The following is a 24,302-nucleotide window of genomic DNA, read 5'->3' as shown; positions in this document are numbered from 1 at the left end:
AACACTGACTTGGGGAGGTTTAAGGTGGATCTGAAATTACTGGTATAAAAATATACGTAATATGTAAAATGATATTTGTAATTACTCATCTATGCAGTGATATACAGTTGCACTTAAATACGTATTACTTACACTTAAAGCTAGAGTTGGTAATCCTGGAAAAGCTAGCAATAGCAGGCTACCGCGAGAGCCACAGACACCAGTTATTTTTTCTGATGAATTATTGATGACCATAAGTTATCAGGACGTGTAAAAGTTTCCCAAAAAATGTATTAAAAGTTTTTTCAGAAACAAATTACCAACCCTATCATAAGTATCCATAAGGTTGTGTTGACTTGTAGATTAGTATTAAACCACCAGCTGGACGTTGCAAGACTCTGAACATTTAACAACTTTGCATCATAGTGCTACACAAAAATCTTTGTTGGGTACATGTGAGTTTTGTTCAAGTTTGTGATTGAAATGAGGCACAAATCCGTTCTCTTTAGAATGAATATCCAATTGAAGTTTGGGTGACCCCGTGATGGAACACTGTTGCTTCACAGAAAGAAGGTTGTGGGTTTGATCCCCCATGATCTCCCTATGCCCTCACATGGGTTTTCTCTGGTTCCTCCAACCTCCTCCTACAGTCCAAAGACGTGCAGCTTAGGTCAATCGTAGATGTTCAATTGCTCAAAGGTATAAATGCACCCCCTCCCACGCTACCCTCAAAGGAGATGCGGTGTAAATGATGGATGAGCCATATTGATATTTAGCAAAACATTTAGTAATGTATGAGTCAAAACATACAAAAGGTCCATTTGCATAGAGGATGGCCGATGGGTGTTGATAATCTATGCTAATGATTGTATTTACTATTGAGTTCAGCCTTGCTTGGTTTCAGGACTACGACAAATGCTTGTGTTAGACTACTTTCCCCGTCCTGTTTTTGATATTAGCTTCCTCATGATCTGCTCTTTCTACACTATTCTCATCTATCTGTCAACCTTTTTGAATCTTTCCTGCCCTCATCCATCGCATAGTGACACTTTAAACCGCAGAGTTTTGCAAATCCAAAGCTCCTTTTGAATATATGCACTACATACTGGAAAGACACACACACACACACACACACACACACACACACACACACACACACACACAGGGCCTCTCAGTGTTAGGATGATAGAGAAATGTTAATGTTTTGTAGCGGGTGACTTGGTGTGATGTGAGAGGGAGAGACCTTCAGAAGCTGCTCCGTGAAGATCTGCAGTTTGCTCCACGGGATGAAACACACTGTCAGCAGAGATCAGGTAGCTGGGGAAATGTGTGCACACACTGTGTTACATGCAAAGGACTTTATCACTTTCATCCTGCCTGTTCACACACACACACACACGAACACACACACACACTTTTCAAAATGATTGACAAATCAGAGAGAAACGCAGCTAAATTTTGTTAAAGATCTTCCGCTATGCTATGGATTTACGTCATGAGGACATGTGGCAAAACGTCTTACACATACATATCATACACACACACACACACACATGCACACACTGACTTCTCAGGCAGTTTGCATGCCAGTTCCCTGTGATTGGACTGTTAACTAATCTCCTGCCTTGTGTGGTGTCAGGACTTATCACTGATGCAACAGAGAAACATTCAGGGAGGGTGAATCACAGAACTGTTACCTGGACGTGGGTTGAACTCCAGAGTTCTACATATGAATCGTGTTACATCTGACGAGACAGTGGTTTTAATATGTATAGGTGAGCCATTTTAAACTCATCGTGAATATTTTACTTTTCTCTACAGTAATTTACTAACTTTTGCTATATTCTGATCCTTTCTTGATACCAATTCCAATACCTGGAATTTGCGTATCTGTCTTTTCGGAGTATCGATCTGAAGCCAGTGCATAAAACTCCTAAACTTAGGTTTTACACACAGGACACATTGTTTTTTTACTTTTAGAAAGATGCCATTTCCAGGGAAAAATAACATTGCAGTTTTATCTGGGTGTAACTTACAATTTAAAGTTGTGGCATTGGACCGGTACCGGTGACCCAGTTTAGAAGACATTTACGATGCTAGTATCTGAACATCTCTAGTCAGGTATCTTTTAATAGAAAAACAGATGAATAACTATCAGGACTTGTATTTCAGTACTTCCAAACAAAACGGACAAACAGCCTTGTTTGTTACTTTGCTTGCCAGCATCCTCCATTTTTAAAGCAAACAAACATAACATTACCGGACTATTTTATTCATACGTCAAGAGAACATAGATTAAGCCGACGGTCTAATGCTTCTTCTTCTAGACTCTATATTTTGCCTTTTTGTCTCATTTCTGCACCTGTGTCTCTCTGCTCCTGTTAATGAATTAATGACTTTCCCTCTGTGCAAGTGCTTTGGGGCGAGACTCTCCTGCTGCACAAACCCAACAGTACATATGATGTTTCTCAAGTATACACAGAAACAGATGCACACAAATTCTTAACCAGCTCATTTTTCAGGGGCCTGTCTCGGCAAAGAGGCTAAATGTCCCCAAGTCGTGTCTGTCGAATTCTACCTGATGCTAAAGTTGAGAAAGAGATAGAGCGGAGAGATAACGATATCAAAATCCTACCGTCAGACCCGAGGGTTCAGCTGTCAGGGTTTCTCACTCACCGTTCCTTATCCAGATTTTATGGCTTGTGTCCAAAGGCATTTGTCTCTCTTTTTTGTTCTTCTGCCCTCAATATCAATTCCTCTCACTGAAATCACTCAGCCACCTCAGGCTTTGATAAAAACCCGTCACTTTTGATGCTGCTTTTATCTCTCACTCTTTTTTTATGTTGAGTGCACAAATGAAGACGTTTTTTTTTTTTTTTACCCAGAGGCAACAAAGAGGTGAAAAAACTGAAATACTGTTTTCAGGGACCAGTGACCACTAAGGGTCAGCATAGCCTGTTTAGTAAGCAGTCAGATAAGAAGTCTCAATGTGAATAGTTGCTGACCAAAAACATTTGTGATCCATTGTTTGAAAATGAAGTCCCTTACCAAAAAAGGAACACCAAGCTGTTCAGCTATGATTTATTTGTCTGTGTTAGTCACTAGAGATGATCAAATTGGTTTTGATTAGTTATTTTATGCTATAGGAACGCAGTGAAATGTTAAGATTGAGACTGACAATTGGTGAAGTACCTGCAGGACCTCAAAACTGCGCAAGAGCGTATATTCCGTATTATTTTTGACTTCATTTGTGGACAGTGGGAGGGAGTGGAGAAGTGTAGTCCATCTTTATTTACAGTCTGTGGTCCAGGTCACAGTCCCTGAATCTCTATAGTTTGGAGTCTGGTTTCGCTTTCCCTCTACCTGTCTTCACTTACTGCTAACTGATCACCTTCCCTGTGTTGGAGCTGTGTGAAGTCATCGTGACCCTTCTGGTCACTGAATCTATCGCCAAAATGTCTGCTGTTGAATTTAGCGTGTGATTTAGCTTCCAGCATTTAAACTTAACTTGGATGCACAGAGGTACTTTCAAGTAGCCTTGGAAACTTGGTCGAAGGAATGCGGAATGGCTCAGGAAATTACTCATGACATTTTGGTACGGATCCAGGAATTATTTTCCACTCTCTTTACCATTTTAATATAGAGCGTGTTTTCAAATTGTTTTGATTTCTCAGAGAATAATGCAACAGTCTTTATATAAAAAACTGATATATTTAAGGGACTTGTATTTATAAGTGTATGCAATTAGTTGCAGATCCAAATAAAATCCAGATCTAGTGGATTTAAATGTGGTTTCATAAGGGGGCTGTTGGGCCTAAGCTGAGGTATACAAGTCCTGTATCTTCCCTCATCACCACAGTAACAAACACACTAAAAGTATTGACTCTGACCCGTTCAGAATCACACTTTTAATTATCGTTCTGTATTGAGTGCTATGCTGTCCATTTTATCGAAGGCTGCAGATTGGATCATCCCCTTAACCTACTTCAGTCAACAGTAATGCAATATTAAACTGGGTGAGATAGACACAAGAGAGATGAGAACAACAATTACAATCCTTCGCTAATCTTTCTTCAATATCCAATACTGTATTTGTTTAAATGGATTTTACAACAACGGCAATGGCACTGTGTAGGTTTAGTCCTCATTTTCATAACAGGAACATATATAACAGCTCTGTAAAGTAATCACGGCTGAAATATGGCACTTACACAACAACCCTTCGACCTCAACAGTTCCTCTGTCTTTACATACGAAGAGCGAGCGAGAGGAGCACCAAGGCTGATTAATTAATCAGAAACTACAAAGTGAATTATTAACCAGTCTTGGTATGTTTTGTTCACATATTATGCAATGTACATGTTTCACGCTCTTAATTATGACAAAGAGATATTGTGAAGGTCTTGTGTGAGCATTCCTGAGTTGCTTGTAATGTTTTATGCATGTCCTGGACCCAGGGTTGGGTGTGGGTTTAAACACACAGCATTAAGAGAACAGGCTGCTCAGCCCCGGCGTGGGCTGACTTGGTGGAAAGTGTTGACCTTGTTTTCTAGTCGGCGTGCACCAACAAGACGCAGGTTGGTTTTTCCAGTTTGAAGCGGTGACCTGGGAGAGTCAGTGTTTTCCATTGCGACTCCATAAGTGAATCTGAGAAACCTTTAATTTTTTTGTTCACCAGATTTACAAACAAGGAATTTACCTCAAAGGCATGGGACGTCCATCGTGTGCCCCATTTTCAGATACAACTTTTGTGTGTCTAGCACCACTTTCTCATCTTGAGATATTTGTATTTTCCTTTTTTTTTCAGATTTACTAGTTCTATTAGTTTTCTGACATGCAGGAGGAACTCGGGAGAATGTTTTGAGCCTCTCCCTCAGACATTTGCCTTCTCACATACAACCCTCCAGAGAATTTTGAGAGATTATACGGAGTCCAGGTGCAAGTCTGAAAGCAGCTATGATTTCCCTTATTAGGGTTTTCATGATACCAAAATGTTAGACTGCCATAAAACAGAATGACAAATTATAATCTCTATCACTTTCGTTAACGCACTCAAAAGAAAAAAGGTCATAGTCACACAAATAAGATTATTCTTAAAATCATAAGATTAATATTCTCTTGCTTCAACCAGTATAACACGCTGTACTGGTGAAAACGATCCCTGAACACATACCAACATTATTAACACTATCTTTCTTCTATTCTTCTTTCTCTTCCGTTTTCCTACCATCTAGGCCTATACATTCTTTAAAATCAATATTGCTTTAAGTATTTTTTCTGTCCATCTTTTCTCCACTTGTGAACACAGATCAGTATTTTCACTGTCTCCCTTCCTTGAAGCTGTGTATGTGACTCAGTCCAGCCTGTTTGTTGCAGGAAGTGAAATGCGTCTCTGTCGGTGTGTAAGAGAAGTACAGACACGTGGCTGCAGTCAAGAATAGTTCACATAAGGGATATGCAATATGATGACACACGCTATCTAGCTATAAGTAGGAGAAATGAAGAAGGCCATGAATAACCAACGTCAACACTGAGACTAGACTGAGCAGTCACATGGTTGCTTGGTATGTGAGAAAGTGACTAAACAGCCACAGGTTGAGGATCAGTGGATTTTTCCCCCCTTTTTTCTTTAATGCAGTATTGAAAATGAAATTAATGGTTTATTGACATTTTTTGACAACCCTTGTCCTGTTTTCAAGACACAAAGCACAACAAAAGCCACAACAGGAATACATTTCACCTTAAACACAGGTATTACGAGATGGTAATGCGGTCATCTTTATGTAAAGCTCAGATCTTTTGTTTGATAGAAAAATACCATATAGGTGTAGTTACTTTTCACTTCTAAACATGTGTTTGGTTGCCAGGCAACATTTTAAGCCTCCATTTGTGATATTTTGTGTTTTTTCCTCCTCCCAGAGTTGAATGGTGTATAGCAGTAAATTCACTGAGCAGTTGTGGAGACCCCAATGCATGTGTGACTACGTTACGCTTCTCTTCCATTGACAGCTCCCCTCTCCAGCTTATCTGCTTTTTCTGGGAAGTGACATTTAGCTGCATTGTGTGTGTATCTGTGTGTGTGAGTGCAGTACACGCTCACTTGTGCATGTACTGTATAAAAACATCCAGTTTCTCTTCCTGCCGTTACATTGCTATTTTATGATCCTACATTATGGTGCATTTTGTGCTCATAACCACGACAAGCATCCTCATACAAACAGTGTCTTATCTCGCAGCAAGAATCCTTGACATTTATGGCATTTAGGTGAGTGGAGTATTGGATGGAAAAACATTTCCACAAACCTTCCATAGTGCTCAACAAAGACAGAGTATTAACAACAGAAGCAGTTAAGGAGAAAAGGGTTTAAAGTTTTGTTATAAAACCTACATAATATCTAAAAAACAGCAAGTACTGCACTCTGCCTTTTTGGATAATCTCCACAGAGTCTGATGGGAAATCTCTACCAACAAAATGTGTTCTTTCAGCTTGCTTTTGTTTTTTACTACTTTATTTTAAGGATATAAACTCTATATATTATTATCTGCTCATGTAGTATTATTTATTTATTTGAATTGTTTATATAATTTGTATTAAATGTATCTTGGTGAACTGTCTGTCCTTTTAAAAAATAATATTGTATTCAATATAATAACGTACTACGCATCATCAGTCGTCCAGCCAATACTTCCAGGAAAGCATCCTCATACTTCTATGCATTATGCAAATTTTTTTGGGGGGGGTAGGTCACGATGGCCTGCATTTCCTACGATTGTTTGAAGCGGTTGTCCAATCACAACAGAGCATGCGAGCTGACCAATTAGAGCAGACTGGGCTTAATTGTAAGGGAGCCTCAAAGAGAGCTAAAACCTGGAGACAGGCAGAGGCTGAAAAGAGGATCTGCAGCAGTGGACAAGAATAGGAAAGAGATGTGTTTTTTGATTATTAGAGCAGGTAAACATTTTCAATTAATAATCGAGAATAACAATTTTAACCTGAAGATATGTCTCCTCTTAATCAGTTTGGACTAAGAGTAGCTTCGCCTGCTTTTTGTTCCAAAATACTTGTAATATTTCTAAAGACAGAAATAGGCCACAAGATGCTCAAACAAAGTCATGCTCACCTTCAGGTTTAGCATGTGCCTCTACACGTCCTTTCCTATATGAGACATAATGACAGACTGACTTAGGCTTCATGTCATATGAGTACGGCGGCACAGGAGAGGGGAGGACAGTCGAAGAGAGCGGGCGTGTAAGCAGACGGATGTAAGAAGACACAATCAGCTTTGTACCTACATCAGTATGCCACAGTAGTTCGTACTCTGTCCTCTCGGTGCTCTCTGCAAACAACCGACAGCACCTGGCCCCCTCTGCCCCCCCACCCCCACCCCCGAATGTCTCCACGAGAGGATGAATCAGTCATGATGTCCATTAGTGTTATTACTGCTCTGACGTCCATGAAAGCAGTCAGGGTGTCCCTTATTGTGTTGACGTAGCATGAAACCCGCGGTGGCATACACAGCCTAATCTGACACAACAGATCTACCCATTCCTACCGTGTCTATTTTACCAGCCATCAAGTGGAGTTTAGTTATCCACTCCCACTCGCCTATACGTACTTACCCACTACTCGAGGCGACAGTGAACCTCTTATCTAGTCCCCCTGTTTTTAAAAAAATTCTGGCCACTCTCCGGCATATCATCTACACTGTGTTTGGTTGGTTCCGAGTGGCAACGGGTGAATATACAGTATTTTACCATGAATATACAGCGACAGGCAGCAGATTTGCCTCTGTAAACTCAATATAATGGAGATGAAATTCCTCTCAGCACGTTATCTACCTTTTGTGACACACAGCTTTGGGATCGGTGACAGTTACTGACTGGGAACTAGAGTAGATTGACATAAGTTAATGTATGTGTGCACTGTTGTCATAGGTTAAGTGATGGCATCAATGTTCCATCTGACATTGACGGTCTGCTTTAGAGTCATGGGGTTGTTTATTGATTTACACCCATCCAAGTACCCAAAGCGTGAGTCATCATTCTTCTTTATAATATCAGTTATATATTTGTTTTGGTTTATACTTGAAAGTGAAGACCTACAGTGAAACAGCAGAATGGTTGTCCACCATTGCAGAATCCTGAGTTCTGCTTCCTAAAGCGGTACCTCTGGGTTTTGACCTTATTTGCTGCTGGTCAGGGAGGGATGTTAATCTGACTGATTGGGTTTGCTATACAGATGTAAGTAAACCATAATGCCACAATAAAGCATTTCATATTCTCTTCCTTCAAGTAGGACTAAGATTAGAAGGTGCCAACTGTAACATTAACTAGACTCTCATTATAATTATTTATCACTTTCATCGCTCAAAACACATGAATTAATAAAATATTGGCTTTAACTTATTATCCAGATTATTTTCTCTAACGAAAAGTTTTTTGGGTTTGAAAATGCTGATCAGATTTTTTATGTTAAATAAAATGTCAGACTCAAAACTCAATTGAGCTGTTTATGATGGTCTTCCTAGGTAACTAAATACAGAGGGAAATGATTAAACTACTGCATGTTTAACACAAATTAATTCCCTAGTATTATTTCCCAGTGACTTTGATTTTGTACTTGATATTTATGTTTCTCTATTCTTTCTGTTTAGCAGCTGATATAGATCCTAATGTCTGACCGTGTTGCAGACAACTTTTAAATGCAAACTTCATCACATTTTATTTCAAAACGTTGCTGGTAGCATACTGTAAGTGTGAATGTCAGCGTTCCTGTGAAGTAGGCAGCATGTTGAAAGCATAAGCATGAAATCCCCATCAGATGTGAGAAATGTGTTGGACATCAGTTATTTCACAACACTCGTTAACACTCGTTGATTAATGAATGTGAATCCACATCAGCTTTGTGTTAACAGTCTTGACAGAACTGTGAATCACTGTGATTCACAGTTTTATTATTATTAATGAAGTGCCCCTTTCTTTTTCACATTTTCCTCGGCTGTGTGTTCTGTACCACAGCGAGTTCATTACTTTTCTGCAGAAGAAACAAATGTATATTTTAGGACAGGACAAATTCACTTGGGCTTCGAATCAAAAGAGAAGCAATAGATTCGAAAAGAGGGACATGTTGGCCCCCGATAACAGCTGTCAGTTCCAGTCCCGAGCACCCGAGCGTAAATCGGAGCCTTGCCCAGCCTTTGTTCTGAGCCTTGCTGGACACAGATTAGCTTCGCTAACACCGGCCATTTGGCCGCGCGCCTCTGCCTTCAGACTCCCTCAGAGAAGAGGGTGTGAATGCTCACATTTACTTTCTGCCTGATTTTTCCTTTTTTATAGCGGCAATCAAACAACAAGACATGTGCGACTATTGGGGGTGATGTTAAAACAGCTCTTTTTCAATGTGGAGCGTCACTTTTCATAAGAGACACAGGATTTGGAAACCTGGTCTCTGGCAGTGGACACTTCCAAATGTTGCCGGTTTTACCTGTAACCACACAGCAGTGTGTAGTGTGGAGCAGTGACAGGAGGAGAACTCACAGAGACACATCACAGGGAGCTCCTGGGCAGGATTTGATTCTTGCACAGTAACAAGACACAATCGTAGCAGAGTTACAGGTCTTGAAGTCACAGCATGTATTTTTGTTGTCAGAAGCACCTTCCTCCTCTTGTGCCGGGCGGCTTATACTTCCATGCATGTCAGTCATCCTGCTCTATGACTTAAATATAATTTCTTGCCGGAGGCTGAGGGAAGCAACCAGTACAGTCAACAATACTGCAGACTTTCAGGGTGAACACAGCTGAACACTGTCGTAATAAAGCATTGAAAATCATCACATTTGGAACAGGTCTTATTAAAGATAGGGTTGGTAATCCTGGAGAAGCAAGCAAGAGCAGGCTACACTGATGCATCCCTCCTATCGACCCACTGGTTAAAGTTACGCCCCGATAACACATGAGCGTGAACTTACTGACAACTGATAGAAGCCCAAATCCCTGGAACTCCCTCGCTAACTTCTGGCTGTCGTCTCTCCTTCAGTGATGTTAGTCTCTGAGTCATGTGCAGTGAGAGCAAGCAGCTCAGTTAGCGACAGACAGTAACGCCAGCCAATCATTTCATTCGGTCGGTGAAGATGACTTCAGACAGGAAATTAAAAGTGTTACAGAAACAACTTACCAACCCTACTTTAATTGGTTTGATGTAATTTTGCTTTTCTTTAGTTCTGTCTCTTTGCATCTTTATGTTTTTTTCCCTCATATGTTTGACAGCATCACTTTGATGGGCGCAACCAATTTAACTGCTTCTTTTATAAAACCAAATACGTCTTTAAAACTAAGGAAAATACATTATATGGAGTGTTGAGCACGAGCATGAAGATAATTTTGAAAGAAAAATCCAGGTTCTTAAAGATCTTGTCACATTGTTCAAAAGATGTTACAAGTTTTAGACGATTCAATTAATCTTTGCAAACCAAATTTATGCAGGAGAAAAAAGAGAGGAAAATAATTTCAAAAAAATGTCTGTTGTAAACATCCATCATTTACAGACTTTTTATGTGTCATAGTTAAATACTGTCATTGCTATCAGGGATTTTTTTATGGAATTAAAACAGGTTTAAATAATCAACATGCTTGATGTGCTTGTTGTTCTCCTGGAGGAGCTTAAGGTATTATTATTCCCTCTAAAAAAAAACAAAAATCACACATCAGACACAAGAGCCAAGTTGTAATAAACAGAAATGATCCTCCAAACCAATAACAGATTTATTGTGGTTTTGCTACTTAGGGAAACAAGCACAACATAACTTTGAACAGTTTACTATTTAAGATTCAGCCAGCAGATACAGGACATTCTGAGTCTTGAATAGCTTCAGGTTCACCTAGTGAATACCTAATTCTCATTTTTGTCCAGCTCTTTTAATGCTAATATCCTGCAAAATTAAACTGCAAATCCGGTTGCCGACCAGAACAACAAAAGAAAATGAGCTGAAGACGCTTTAAAGCTCCTAAGCTGAGAGGAACTGCAGCCATTTTTCATAATCATCTTCTGTCATGTAAAACTAAAGAATTATCACTGCTCTACCATATTCTCTGTCTTGTTACTCTGATGTGAAAGAATAAAATGCATGTTGCAGCTTTAACCTCAGCTTCTCCACTCACCATTTTATCATCATAATTAAATTATTTTTCTCTTCTTCTCCCTCTCTTTTTTATGTCTCTGTTTCTTTCTTTCCCTCTTTGTTTTTGTCTCTCTCTCGTCGTGTCTGTCTTTCTTTTTGTCTCTGTCTTTCCCTCTCTGTGTCTGTCTTTGTCTCTCCGTCTCCAGGATGCCAAGTTCGTGGAGGAGAGAAGGAAGCAGCTGCAGGGTTACCTTCGCACGGTGATGAACAAACTCATCCAGACGCTACCGGAGTTCACGGCCCGCCCCTCCAAAGAGACCCTGCTGTCTCTCCTGCCATTCTGTCTGTAAGTGGATGCACACGGGACAGGACAGCGATTCCAACATGCGTTTGCAAATGCAGGATTTCTGCAACGTTGAGAGTAATGACGAGTCAGGGAATGTGATAAAAGCAAACAAAACCGGAATATAAATCATTTTCTAACTTTCTTCATGTGATCACATCATTAGGTAGCAGTTTATCCACATAAAACTCAAATATGACAGATTCCAAATTAGTTTAAATCCCATTTTATGCTCACACACTAACAAGAACAAACTGCCTGTCACTTTGTTGGGACAGTTTGCATGTACCATACCAATTAAATGAACAACGTTTCAGAAAGAATTAGGCTGTTGTGGTGGTGGTTGTTAGTGGTTACAAACAGGGAGGATTAATGTCACTGAATCCCTTGTAATCATCTTCAGCTTCTTCCTGGGTTTAATTCTCATACTTACACATGCAGCCTATATACTGTATGTTCTCACACACACACACACACACCCACACTTACACAACCACACTCAGACCAGCGAGTGTGAAAGTGCATGCTGCCTCAGATTCTCACCTGCCTACCAGGCTCCATCTGAAAATGAGATGTTCCAGTCATTTCCTGTCAATATTCACATCAGTTGCCACAAACTGCAGTCTGTCGGCGAGCGCGACCCGTCACACCGTCTGACTGGAATGTCATTTCCTGTCTGGAGACATCTGAGTCATCAGGCTACATTGAAAACAACAACAACAACAACACATGGAATTTCTATAATTATCAGAGCCTCTTTCAAATTATTCTCGTGCTTTAAGCCTTTTGAAGATGATCAGTGCGAGAACAAGTGACGATAGGTCTATAATTTCATAATGAATTGAAAGGATAAAGCACAAATCTATCTGCTGGTTGTGGGAACTGGCAAAGAAAGTGATCTCCACAGTATCTCCACAATTACCCAAGATCATTTGGTAACCATGGTAACACATCTGCATATCAGCATGGGATTTCCGGGGATTTCCCAGATAAATCAGATGGAAAAAAGTAGGTTGGCTGTTTTTCTTTGTCCTGTATACAAACCATCCATCCATCCCTCCATCCATTATCGATACTACCTATTCTAAGAGGGTTGGAGGTTTAGCTGAAGGCACGAAACTTTAAAAACCCTGTACACTCCTTCAGCTACTCTCAATTAAACCTCCGCTCAGGTTGAAGCAGGGTGGAGCTACGGTGGCATTTAATTGATTAAATAAGAAGTTTGATTGAATTTTCAAGGGCCCCCATACCAAGAACAAACATTAAAGATCTATATTTCCATATTGCACAAGTAGATGCATTCATATTGAGTCTTAAGTCTCCATAGTGTTTAGTCCAGTAGAATTTGAGGACCAGACAGACTGGCCTGTGTAAAACCCCCAAAGCTCATACTGCTCATTATTGAGTCTGTCCTGAGAACCTTGATAATCATATCTGTCCTTCTCATATCTGTGAGCTGAAATAGAAACCTTTCCACTGCATGTCTTTGACTGACATGAAATATTAGTGTGTCAAGCCACTGAAGTCTGCTTCACACTTCACTGTCTGCTGTTCATCACACCCTGATATATTGTTATGCAGAGTTCGTTCTATTCTTGCTCAGTTGTATCACCCGCCAGTGCAATTTTTGTATCACACAGCAGGTGAAGAATAAGGGAAGAAAGATTGAACAACAAACTAACAGAAGATGATGAACAACTTTGTTGTACTTGGGGGTGAAAGAGCAAATGGGTCAATCAGTGTTAGGGCTAAGTTATGTTACTTCTGTGTACAAAGGGAGACACTACTTATGAAATGTAACCATCACTGCCTACATATTTCCACACGTCCTTAATGTTGGCATGGTTCGGCACAATTTTGACCAATCAGGGAAACCACCAACTAAAACTTCCTATGGCCTCTAAGCTTAGGCGTAGAAGTATGAAACCCAGTTGTGGTTGAAAAGGTGTAGAATGATGTGACGATTCCCATATGCCCTAGTTATTGTTATATATTTTTTTGTTAAATTTTTTATACATATGCACATTTTTTAGAAAGAAGAAAGAAGTGGTTGCCTTTCAAATGAGGTTTCATACATGCACTATGACTTTATAGTTCTTCTGTTAGAAGCTTTTGCATTTGGGCATTTCAAATAGGCAAAAAATTCATTTTATGAGGATTACCTATCCACTAGAAGGTAGCACAGAGAGGAGAGTTCCCGACAGTCTTGAGGGTGGAGGAGGTTTACAAAACCAAATACGTCTTTAAAACTAAGGAAAATACATTATATGGAGTGTTGAGCACGAGCATGAAGATAGTTTTTAAAGAAAAATCCAGGTTCTTAAAGATCTTGTCACAACATTGTCCAACACATATTACAAGTTTTAGACATTCAAATAATCTTTGAAAACCAAATTCATGCAGGAGAAAAAAAGAGAGGAAAATAATTTCAAAAAAATAATTTACAGACTTTTTATGTGTCATAGTTAAATACTGTTATTGCTATCAGGGATTTTTTTTATGGAATTAAAAAACAGGTTTAAATAATCAACATGTTTGATGTGCTTCTTGTTCTCCTGGAGGAGCTTAAGGTATTATTATTCCCTCTAAAACCAAAACAAAAATCAAACATCAGACACAAGAGCCAAGTTGTAATAAACAGAAATGATCCACCAAACCAATAACAGATTTATTGTGGTTTTGCTACTTAGGGAAACGAGCACAACACAACTTTGAACAGTTAACTATTTAAGATTCAGCCAGCAGATACAGGACATTCTGAGTCACTAATAGCTTCAGGTTCACCTAGTGAATACCTAATTCTCATTTTTGTCCAGCTCTTTTAATGCTAATATCCTGCAAAATTAGTTATGTTGCCTCTGTGTACAAAGGGAGACACTTCTTATGAAAATGTAACCGTCACTGCCTACATATTTCTACACATCCTTTACGTTGGCATGGTTAGGCACAATTTGACCAATCAGGGAAACCACCAACTAAAACTTCCTATGGCCTCTAAGCTTAGGTGTAGAAGTATGAAACCCAGTTGTGGTTGAAAAGGTGTAGAATGATGTGACGATTCCCATATGCCCTAGTTATTGTTATATATTTTTTTGTTTTTAATTTTTTATACATCTGCACATTTTTTAGAAAGAAGAAAGAAGTGGTTGCCTTTCAAATGAGGTTTTATACATGCACTATGACTTTATAGTTCTTCTGTTAGAAGCTTTTGCATTTGGGCATTTCAAATAGGCAAAAAAATCATTTTAAGAGGATTACCTATCCACTAGAAGGTAGCACAGAGAGGAGAGTTCCCGACAGTCTCAAGGGTGGAGGAGGTTTTTCCTCCGGGCTCTTCTGCAATAACTGTTTGTCCCTGTGCCTGCCCAAAATAACATCAAATAGATGCTTGTAGTGTCTCAGCAACATCAAGTTTATCCTCAAAAAGTTTCACCATTGTGAAAACTTCTTCCTCGTGTCCTGGTTATCTATCGGCTACACTGCCCCCCATGATTTTCAGTGGTACTGTTGTGTTTTGTCTGTGTCCGTATCCCTAAAGGTATCTTTCATTGAGCATTAAAAGATCCTTTAGGGGTCAAACCTCTGCTTGTGTGACCCTCTGTAAAAGATTAGCTTTAGGATTTAGATCATTCAAACAGAAATAGCCACAGGACGTTACAGTAACATCTTGAGCATCATGTAACACGTTGCTGAGAGACACGTCTGCCTTGGATGAAGTTCAGCAGTGGCAGCTGACAGAGAGTCGATGATTAAGTGTGTGTTGTCCACCTGCTGTAATAGGTCATGACATGAGAATCTTTACCCCCCCGTGACTCAGTGGAATGACAGTCGACGGTGGATCAAACTAGATCAGCATAGCATGATGTTCCTGGCTTGTGTGTGTGTGTGCATGCAGAGCTCACACCAGATTCTCTTCGCAAAAATGTCAAGGCCAGTGCTGCCAGGATGGTTAATGGTTGGACACGATGTTGCTGTCTTATCTCGACTCCATAACTGCCTGCTCGGTTAGCGTGATCAAACCTGCGGGGGTCTTCCATCCTCAGTGAGGGATGAAAGTCGGATTAGTCTGTTCATTAACTCAGCGATGGGGGAGGGCAGGGAGGAGGAGAGGGTGCAGTCACAAAGTGAGAACCCTGTTTGGTCCTAAAGGCCAAACATAAACACACAGTTAATCTGACCACAGTGTCCCAATCAATGCTTGGATGCACAGGGTCAGTCAATAATGTTTTTTTACTTTAATATTTGAATGACAAAATATTACAATTCAATAGTTTAGGTGTTCTTACATAAAAAATGATTTCAGCTGCAGTTCCCTTTAGGGTTTATATAACTTATGATAAAATATGAAAAGTATTTACTAAGACAAATCAAATCCATTTAGCGAAGGAATGAGCTACAGAGGCTTGGTATCCACCTTAAGTGACCTTTTTCTGTGATGCTCTGTGGGGACCGGTCGCCTGGATCTGAGGCTTGGGGTCCAATTTGCATTGCTTTAAATTCTTGTATAATTTGCAGATCTGTATTTCTTTGTTTGTTATGATAAATGAGAAAGTCATTTGATGGAAGAAACAAGAAACTTAAAGGTCCCTTTCCACTCAGTAAGGTACTCTGTGTGAGTGGATTTTAATGGACCTCACAACAGATCTACTCTCTTCGCGTGTTCATTTGTTTTACTGATCAATACTAAATGAAAGCATTTCTATATAATTAGCATTTGCCTGCAATATGTTTAAAGTGCCTCAAATTCTAGGCTGTTATATATTCATTATTATCTGTGTACAACCAATTATCCCCTCGACCTCCATGATGCCACCAGATGTTGTCACTTGCAGATTTGTGACAGAGTATTAAAGCTGTACGAGAGTGCGTCGACTCTAATACGAGATGACAGATGTTCTGATGCATCGAGAGAATTAGGAGCCAGTGAAGAGGGGAAAATGACAAGAGGCAGTTTAGCGAAGAAAGGAGCGGGGAATAGGACAGTGGAGGATGGAGGTAGAGAGCACTGGACTGAGCAGGAGACAGACGAAGGAGAAAAAAGATGGAAAGGCAGACGAGGGTTCGGCACTTCAGATTCCCTGCGGAGGCACTCGCTGCTCGAAGGCCAGATGGATCTCAAAACTGCTTAATTGTGGTACTGACCTAGACGTCCTATGAAAATGGCTGGCACTAGAAGCATTATGGGTTATTTTGTCATTGTCATGGACATAATTCCATTTAGGAAGCCAACTGTTACTTTTTACTGTTTACGTGGTTGGAATTGAGTCATTCAAGAGCTGTATTACATTCTACTCCCCTGGCTGGATTTTGTCTTAATTGAATCACGGTGATGTAAGTTGACAGGAAACTCGTTTGGACGGGTTCCCACTGCTTTGATTTGACTCAGCAGTAGTTTGACAAAAGCACTGACACCATTAGTCGCTATGTGATCACTCTGGTCTTTTGCAGACGAGATACAAAGATACGTCTTGTGACTTCATGTACTGTATTTATTCCTTTAGGCTTTTACTTTGCTGTTGTTTTTGCTAGGGCAAATTTTTATCAAATTATTTTTTGGGCTCTATTGGTGTCTGGGAATGTTGTGTTAATTTTCTGTTTTCAGTTTTTTTTTTGTAAATTATGTCTCCACCTAAATGTATTTCCAACTAAAGGTTGAGTGAATTTCAAAAGAATCAGATAAATGATCCTAAGAGAAATAAGAGGGATGTACAGGAATTCAGTACTGTTTAATGTTGGTAGTGGGTGGTTCTCTTTCCCAGGTGCAGTACAGTTGATGCAACCTTCTCTGTTCATGAGATATAACTGTAATTCTATGATGCAGTATTTTGAATATGAATCTGATGCAAAATATCTGTGCTTCTACTCAAGGTCCACATACTGGCTTTTTTCAGTAAAGGTCACATGGTCTTTATCAGTGGGATGATGCCAGAATTTTCTCAGTTTTCATGGAGATTGATGTTTTGACACGTGAGATCAAGCTGTAATGGTTCATCAAATCAAACCCTATCAAGGTCCCACCAATACACACACACTCAGTCAACCAATCACAAACCAGTCTCAGCTGTCAATCATGACGTTTCACCCTGTTTTTTTAGTATTCATATTATATAATTAAACCGAACTTACTGGAAAAAGTAAAAAATTAAACAAACATCAATGTGATAAGAACTACGTAAAATGACAGAAACTATCTTTGAGAAAGAATTATATGACGGTCCATGAACCATACATTAAAGCGGAGGACAAGGGATTTATGATCTCTACTGCATCCAACCACTAGGGGGCAATCAAGATGGTTTGGTTTCACTTCTGGTAGCTCTGTCCCTATTCAGAGGGGGTCTCCTTCAAGGAAGGCAGTGTACCCTAAACCCATGAAGAAGACGGTCTTTGTGGGTCGCATAGAGGGTGAAGGCTGAGCCGAAAGAAGACCACAGAGAATTTCCTTAATCGGTGTTACCAGCTTGTCCTTCCCTTACTGCTGTCACGTAGCAACAGAGCTGCAGTCGGACAGAAGGAGAAAGTTTTAATGCCCCTTGGTTTTTCTAACGTGTAATGTTGGACATCGCTTGCTGTCCCCATTACCTCATTGAAAAAAGGTTTCTCATTGGATGGCAATGAATCCTGGGATGGATTTCCACCCGTTGGAGCCTTTCTTTCTCTGGGATTAAAGGAGGCATTTGTCGGCGCCTTCGAAATGGGGCAGCCTAATCACGTCGCTTCCTTGAGGCACAGCTGCAGTCTGGGTCTTCATGATTAATCCACCTTTCTGTCGAACACATGTTATTTATTTTTCATTTTGCAGTGTTTCTATTTGACGGCCAACACACCGATGAGCTCAGATCAGCTATTTTTCTCACCTGTCTGAAGCAGCGACGTGTTCACACCTCTCGTTAGACCTCAACACTCAACATATGGTTTACTGAAAACACAGAACACACACTCAGTCCCACTCTCGCCTTATTGAACATTTGCCTCAGAAAAAACACGCAGGGTTTCAGACCTTTGTCTCACTGTCAAGAGCAGTTTGTGTCAGTTTGACTTCAGTGCGTGTGTGAGTGTGTGAGAGGAAATGTAGCGGCAATAGTTTAATTATTCAGTGTGTATTATTCATTGCACCCCACCAATTTCTGTGAGACAATCAATTTGACGAATGCTTGTTTGTGTACCTGTTTACTCTAATTATGCTCCTCTGCAGCATTATTAATATTCCAACAGTGCCTGGGAAAGTTATTATCCAGCACAAGTCAATGACTTGTCCAAACGGGGACAAGCACATGCTGAGAGAAAGCAAAGAAATCTATAAGCTTAATTACTTTATCACATTCAGCTCCTACCCCCAGTTTGATATGAGTAAATGAGATGGCCCGGAGTTTCAACTCGGCATGCTGCCCCCAATTTAGTATGATATTTGCTGATGCAACCCTCAACCGCATCGCTGTGGGGCCAATTTCAAATCGTGAAGGCATTTGATTGAACCTGCCCGGTGTTGGTGGAGGTACAGGTATAAGTGGCGCTACATTCTGTGACGGAGCGAAAGGGAAAATGTTCATCATACTAACAAAGTTCAGGCTTTTCTCCGCTTGGTTAGTCATAAGCTGTTTTTAAGACACGCACTGAACTCCAGATGATCTCCTGAAATTATCCAGAGGGGCTGTATGTGAGAACCCAAATTTACAAGTCAGTTGCGGACAATCTGGAATAGTTCCTGCCAGCCCCATATTAAAAACTACGGACCAGGCCACGTGAGATTACAGCGAGAGAGTGGCCGCATTACATATCCAAAGCGACCTACAATAAGTGCATTCAGTGCATTTCTGATAAGTGATGGATGCCAAACTATAAAAACAAGTATCTCAGCATGAAAATGAGTAGACATGAAAGTTGATGATACCAACAAAGAAGTAAACTACGAGAGAAGAATAGTTTTGAGAGCTTTTGGCTATTAGGGCCGACGCAGATGTCCATGTGTTGTCCGGACATTTTTCGTTAGTGAAATCAACAACTTTCTACCACCTGACCCTTTCTTTATGTTGATAGTTATGACAGACCATTTGGGCTCGACCTCTGGGCCTTTCCTGGCCATGTCTGACACTCTCTCTCCTGTGTCTCGACCTAATTTCTCACAGAGCCTCTCTGCGCTTTCGCTGTGCTGCTGTCTTAGCCCCTGCTGCCTCACATGAAAGCACATGGCTGGCAGCGATACTTTCACCCGAAGCACCTCGCCACGAGTGCATTTATTTATAGCAGGTGTTTCCGGAGTGGGTATTAAAAACTGCTATCACAGGACCACCCCGATGTCCCAGATAAGCTCAATCCCAGCTCCAGTAGCCGGGGTACAATTCGTCAAGAGGCCGGTTGGACCTCAGCAGGGAGATGCCCTCTGTCTCCTTAATGTTTATTTATTAAAAATCGCTTTGTCAGAGTAGCCACTGCCTTTCAAAAAGTCTCTTCTTCAGCAAGAGCAACAGTTAGGGGTAAAGGGGTTTTCTGTCTTGGGGCTGAAACGCTTCAGACAACAAGAAAGCATTTAACTCCGGGTATTCACTCACTCTGCTTTTCATTTCCTTCCCTCAACAAGTGCCTCTCATTCATTCTCACTGTTATCAGATAAGACTCAGGGGATAAGGGGGTTCATGTTGTGAGGACTGTCGTCAGGGTAACTAGGGCAATGATGTCATCGAGTGGCCAAGGCTTATTTCCTCCCGAGTAATGAAAAGCCTCAACATCATCATTAGATCATAAAAAGACTGTAATCTGATGCATTGTGTCACAAATAATGACTTTTGGTCGTGAGGGAATAATGAGGTTTTTAAATGAAGAGGAAAATTAAACGTAGTGATAAAACTCTCTTTTGAAATAATAAATTTCACAATTTGCTGTTCAGGCTAATGTCTGGTTTTCCAGAAAAAAAATCTTGTTGCAGAAGGAAGATGATTCAGAGGCAGCATCAGTATTTAATGATTTCTTCTTCTTCTTATCTCTTATCTAGAGACACACCCCAGGCAAACGACGGAGGAGCCAAGACGCCCCGGTCCAAAAATTCCTCCCGTTTCCCCAGACTGGGCCGCAGCCGCAACCAGGAAACACGCCCGGAACCTCAGAGTGGAGACCTGTAACTTCAGAGTCTTGGAAGCAGCACTCTGACTTTACAGGCAGTAGACGACAATGTTCCAGTGTCTCTGTACTATGAGGACATATAGGGAGCCTAACGGACCTTCAAAGCCTTACAAAAAAAATGAAAAAAGCTAAGTTCAGGAGGAGGCACTCACACCGCCTCCTTTCTAGATGAACACATACATGTTTCTGAGCGTTGCCTGGCTGGGTAAAGGAGAAAAGACTCACCTGAGGCTGCCTATCAGTGGATCCAATCATACAGCACCTCTTACCTCATGGAGAGACCATCAGACTCTCTGTAAACTGCACACGGACTCACCTGGACTGCTCTCTTATCTCCAACACAGTGAGGTGATGGGGGCGTGTATTCTTTTTTTCTTTTTTTTACTCTGCTCAGTTTTGTAGTGGTCATGGTCACAGTGCCTAAAGTGTTTTGTAGCTGCTTTCCTGCTCTGAGGGAAGGACACAGAGGGGAAGTGGGACGAAGTATTCTTAAGGCGAAAGTTGTTTTTCAGCTAACGTATCAAAATGTTGGTGCCATTACAATCTAGACGAGGTTGATTCACAATCTATGGTGTGGAGCACTCCTCAGTGGACAATTCCTTTTTTCCTTACTTCTATCATATTACTATTACAACTATAACAGATAGTCTGAAGGAGGTGCATATCTTACATCCCTTGATGTCATCATAAATGCAGTAATTTTCAAAAGAAAGTATTTAAAATTCAACTACATGATCATCAACTACAGGATCAGGGTTAAATCCCTTTTTAAAAAAACATCACTTTGAGACAGTATGAAAATCATTGTGGTTGGAAAGTCAGAATATGTTTAGCTTTTTGACGAATTAAGACCCTGTGCATTAAATCAATTTTTCCTTGTACCCTGACCTTCAACTAGAAGATAAATATCAGCTAAAAGTAAATAGCTAAAAGAGGCAAATGATAAATTATTTAAGTTTTGTAATCCAGTTCAAGCATCAATATGTTTGTAGGAAAGTTATGGCAAACAGAACAGAATTATAAAGACACTTTGTCAGAATGAAGACTTGCTTAACCATTGCCAAACTCTATTTGTAATACCGGCACATAAAAGTTTTTTTTTAATTAATTTCTGCACGGTCTCTAATCAATATAAAGAAGCATAAATTCCTGCCATTTCCTCTGACAAATATCTCTCCTCACATCCACGTCTTAGATCAATTTCCAATCCCTGCTGTGATGTATCTGATGAGTTCATGTCAAAGAGTGATTAGATTAGAAAGGAAGGGGAACACTTTCGTACCATTAAATATAGATGGATGGGTGAGCCGAGTTTCCGTGAGTCATCACAGGTCGACTGGCTGCACTGCAAAAAATCCAGTGTTTAAAGATTGTTTGCCTAATGTGTCTTAGCAGGATTTAATGCCGCATTATGTTGCAAATGAATGTTTTAACGATGACTAAACACTTGAAGAAAAGCTGCTTGTTAGAGTGCAAGCAGAGGGCTGCTGAGCATCAAGTGTATGTAGAACAGAAGCTCATGCATATGTATGGATTACCCAAGAGTAGTCAGAGCCTATGTTCAACTGAGGAGCGATTGTGTAAGAAGGTTTTTCGGAAAACTTGAATCAAAGGGTCGGTTCGCAAAATGGTAAACACTGTTCACTGTCAATGAGGGGAGGTGCACAAACGAGGCTTGTAGGTTTTAATTAAGTTGTTATTCTGACACAGGAATGACCCGCACAACAATCCAACTACTGGGAAAACCATCACAAGGATACTGTGGAATAAATGTTTTTATCCAAGAGATTCTGTCTGTGGATAATGTGATGAGGTGTCCAATAAAGTCATCAACATGGGAAATCATTAAGAGAGTCATCTAGAAAGTGTGTTCTACATATTTAACATTGCGCTACTATAATTTTAGATTTCACCAGGGCACAAAGAAAAGAGGAAGACATGGGTCGTCTTTTTTTTATCCCACACATTTATTTTTCTTCGTTGAAACCTGGCATCTGAACCTACAGACAGGTGCCACCCTGTGGAGATATTATTGTAGCTATGAAACAATGTTTTTTACTGTATATATGGGCCATTTATGCAATCGTTCACGCTATTGTGCCGATATATATTTAGGAACACTAACATGCAAAGAACTTTTTGAATGTGAAGAGCGAGGAGGACTGCTACCTGGTGAAGAGAGAAATTTAAAAAATGCAAGTGATCAAAAACCGAGCTTGACAAATGTTGTATAAGAACAAAAGTGCGCTCCAAACAGCATTTCAGATGTACAAAAAAATCTCATAACGGCAATTATCTTATCTCTGATAAAAGAAAACAACATAAAATAGCAGGCTACATGTCCTTCAGAGTGGTACCTCCTGTCTGTGTGGCTGTCAAATCAAAGTTGTGGTGAGCAAAAACAGAACCTGCCAATTACAATTACATGTCGTCAACATCGTGGCGACTGTCAAGAAAATACAAGTTCATGTTTTCCAACAGAAAAAGGACGAACTTTAACGTCTTTGTTACAATTATAGACAAGTCGACTTTGTGGGGACATGCTCGCTGTGAGGAAAAAGGCCAATCTCAAGCGTCATTACAGCTGCAAACATGCAAAATGCTCCTCGCTCAAATCAACACTCCTCTGTGGAGTTTTGGTGCCAAAAAACAGCTTTCACATCACTGCTCTCTGTGTTCAAAGGGATAGTTCACCCGAAAATGAAAATTCACTAATCTATTCACCACTATGCTGATGGAGGGATGGGTGAAGTGTTTGAGTCCACAAAACACTTCAAGAGTTTCAGGTGTTAACAGCGTTGCAGCCAAATCCAGAACAATTGAGGTGGATGGTGACTGATTATTCAAAGATAAAAAAAACAACAGAGAGAAAAAGTACAATGCCTCCTTACTGCTAGTGTGGTGTCATCCATTTACTCCATAACACTCAATGTTCTCTGTGATCCATAACATGAGCGCTAGGACATCAGAGGACATTTAGGCTAAGAACATGGTGTTAAATACTTATTTTCTAGTCATTTTTGGGTGAACTATCCCTTTAATAGTGAGTATAAGCTAATAGATAAGAAAGGGAAATCTGCAGCCAAAGTGTTCTCTTGCAGTCTGCTCTCTTTTATATTTCTGTCCTTGCCTCGGTCAGCAGTCAGGCCTTATCTATCGGTGTCACAGCAAAGAGAGGGCTGAACAATAAAGTACAGTCCACACACAACCAATGTGTCTGCATGGGTGTTGTTGGATGAAGGCAAAAGGGACGTTATGCAATGGTGCTGCAACAATAAGCTTTGAATGTGTGAATGCATGTCACTCTACTTGTATGCAACCGTGCATGTGTAGGAACATACAGAATATATATATGATCCAATTTAAATCCAGAAGGTGCGCGCTAAAGCATGAATGTGTTTATGCGGCGAGATGAACGTGTCAACGCTCCAGTTAGATTCTGCATATGAACGAACTGCGTAAATGGCCGGCTGCATACTATGAGTTCCATGGTTGGAGCATCTGTGGCCCACCGAGCGTCGATTATTTAACCATTACTGCTTCTCTGAGCCTTCGTTCAAACCACCCAGCCATTTCAGCAAAACTGTTTTCTTTCTCTTTCGCTTATTTTTAGTCTGTGCTGCGTTTGCTGTACCCACGGAAGAATGTCAGGGGTGTTCTGAAATACTAAAAGCCCATTGTCCATTGACCAGAAAATTGGTTACAAGACAGTTTAAGCTTTGGGTGGCTGCGTTTAGCAATGTTAG

The 24,302-nt window shown here is 40.3% G+C and overlaps 1 protein-coding gene across 1 annotated transcript in view; it reads left to right on the top strand.

The window, feature by feature from the left end:
- The window catches only part of snx29 (sorting nexin 29), a 136,172-nt gene extending 113,771 nt beyond the window's left edge, over positions 1–22,401 (top strand). Inside the window, exons 20-21 of the mRNA XM_061094615.1 lie at positions 11,303–11,442; positions 20,429–22,401. Of these exons, the coding sequence (XP_060950598.1) occupies positions 11,303–11,442; positions 20,429–20,555 (267 nt within the window). The 3' untranslated portion in view covers positions 20,556–22,401. The remainder of the gene's footprint in view (positions 1–11,302; positions 11,443–20,428) is intronic.
- The last annotated feature ends 1,901 nt before the right edge of the window (positions 22,402–24,302 follow it).

This window comes from Limanda limanda, chromosome 21 (genome assembly GCF_963576545.1).
Source record: "Limanda limanda chromosome 21, fLimLim1.1, whole genome shotgun sequence".
Taxonomy (NCBI): Eukaryota; Metazoa; Chordata; class Actinopteri; order Pleuronectiformes; family Pleuronectidae; genus Limanda; species Limanda limanda.
Note: the sequence above shows the minus strand (reverse complement) of the source record. Positions and strands in the feature narration are given on the sequence as shown.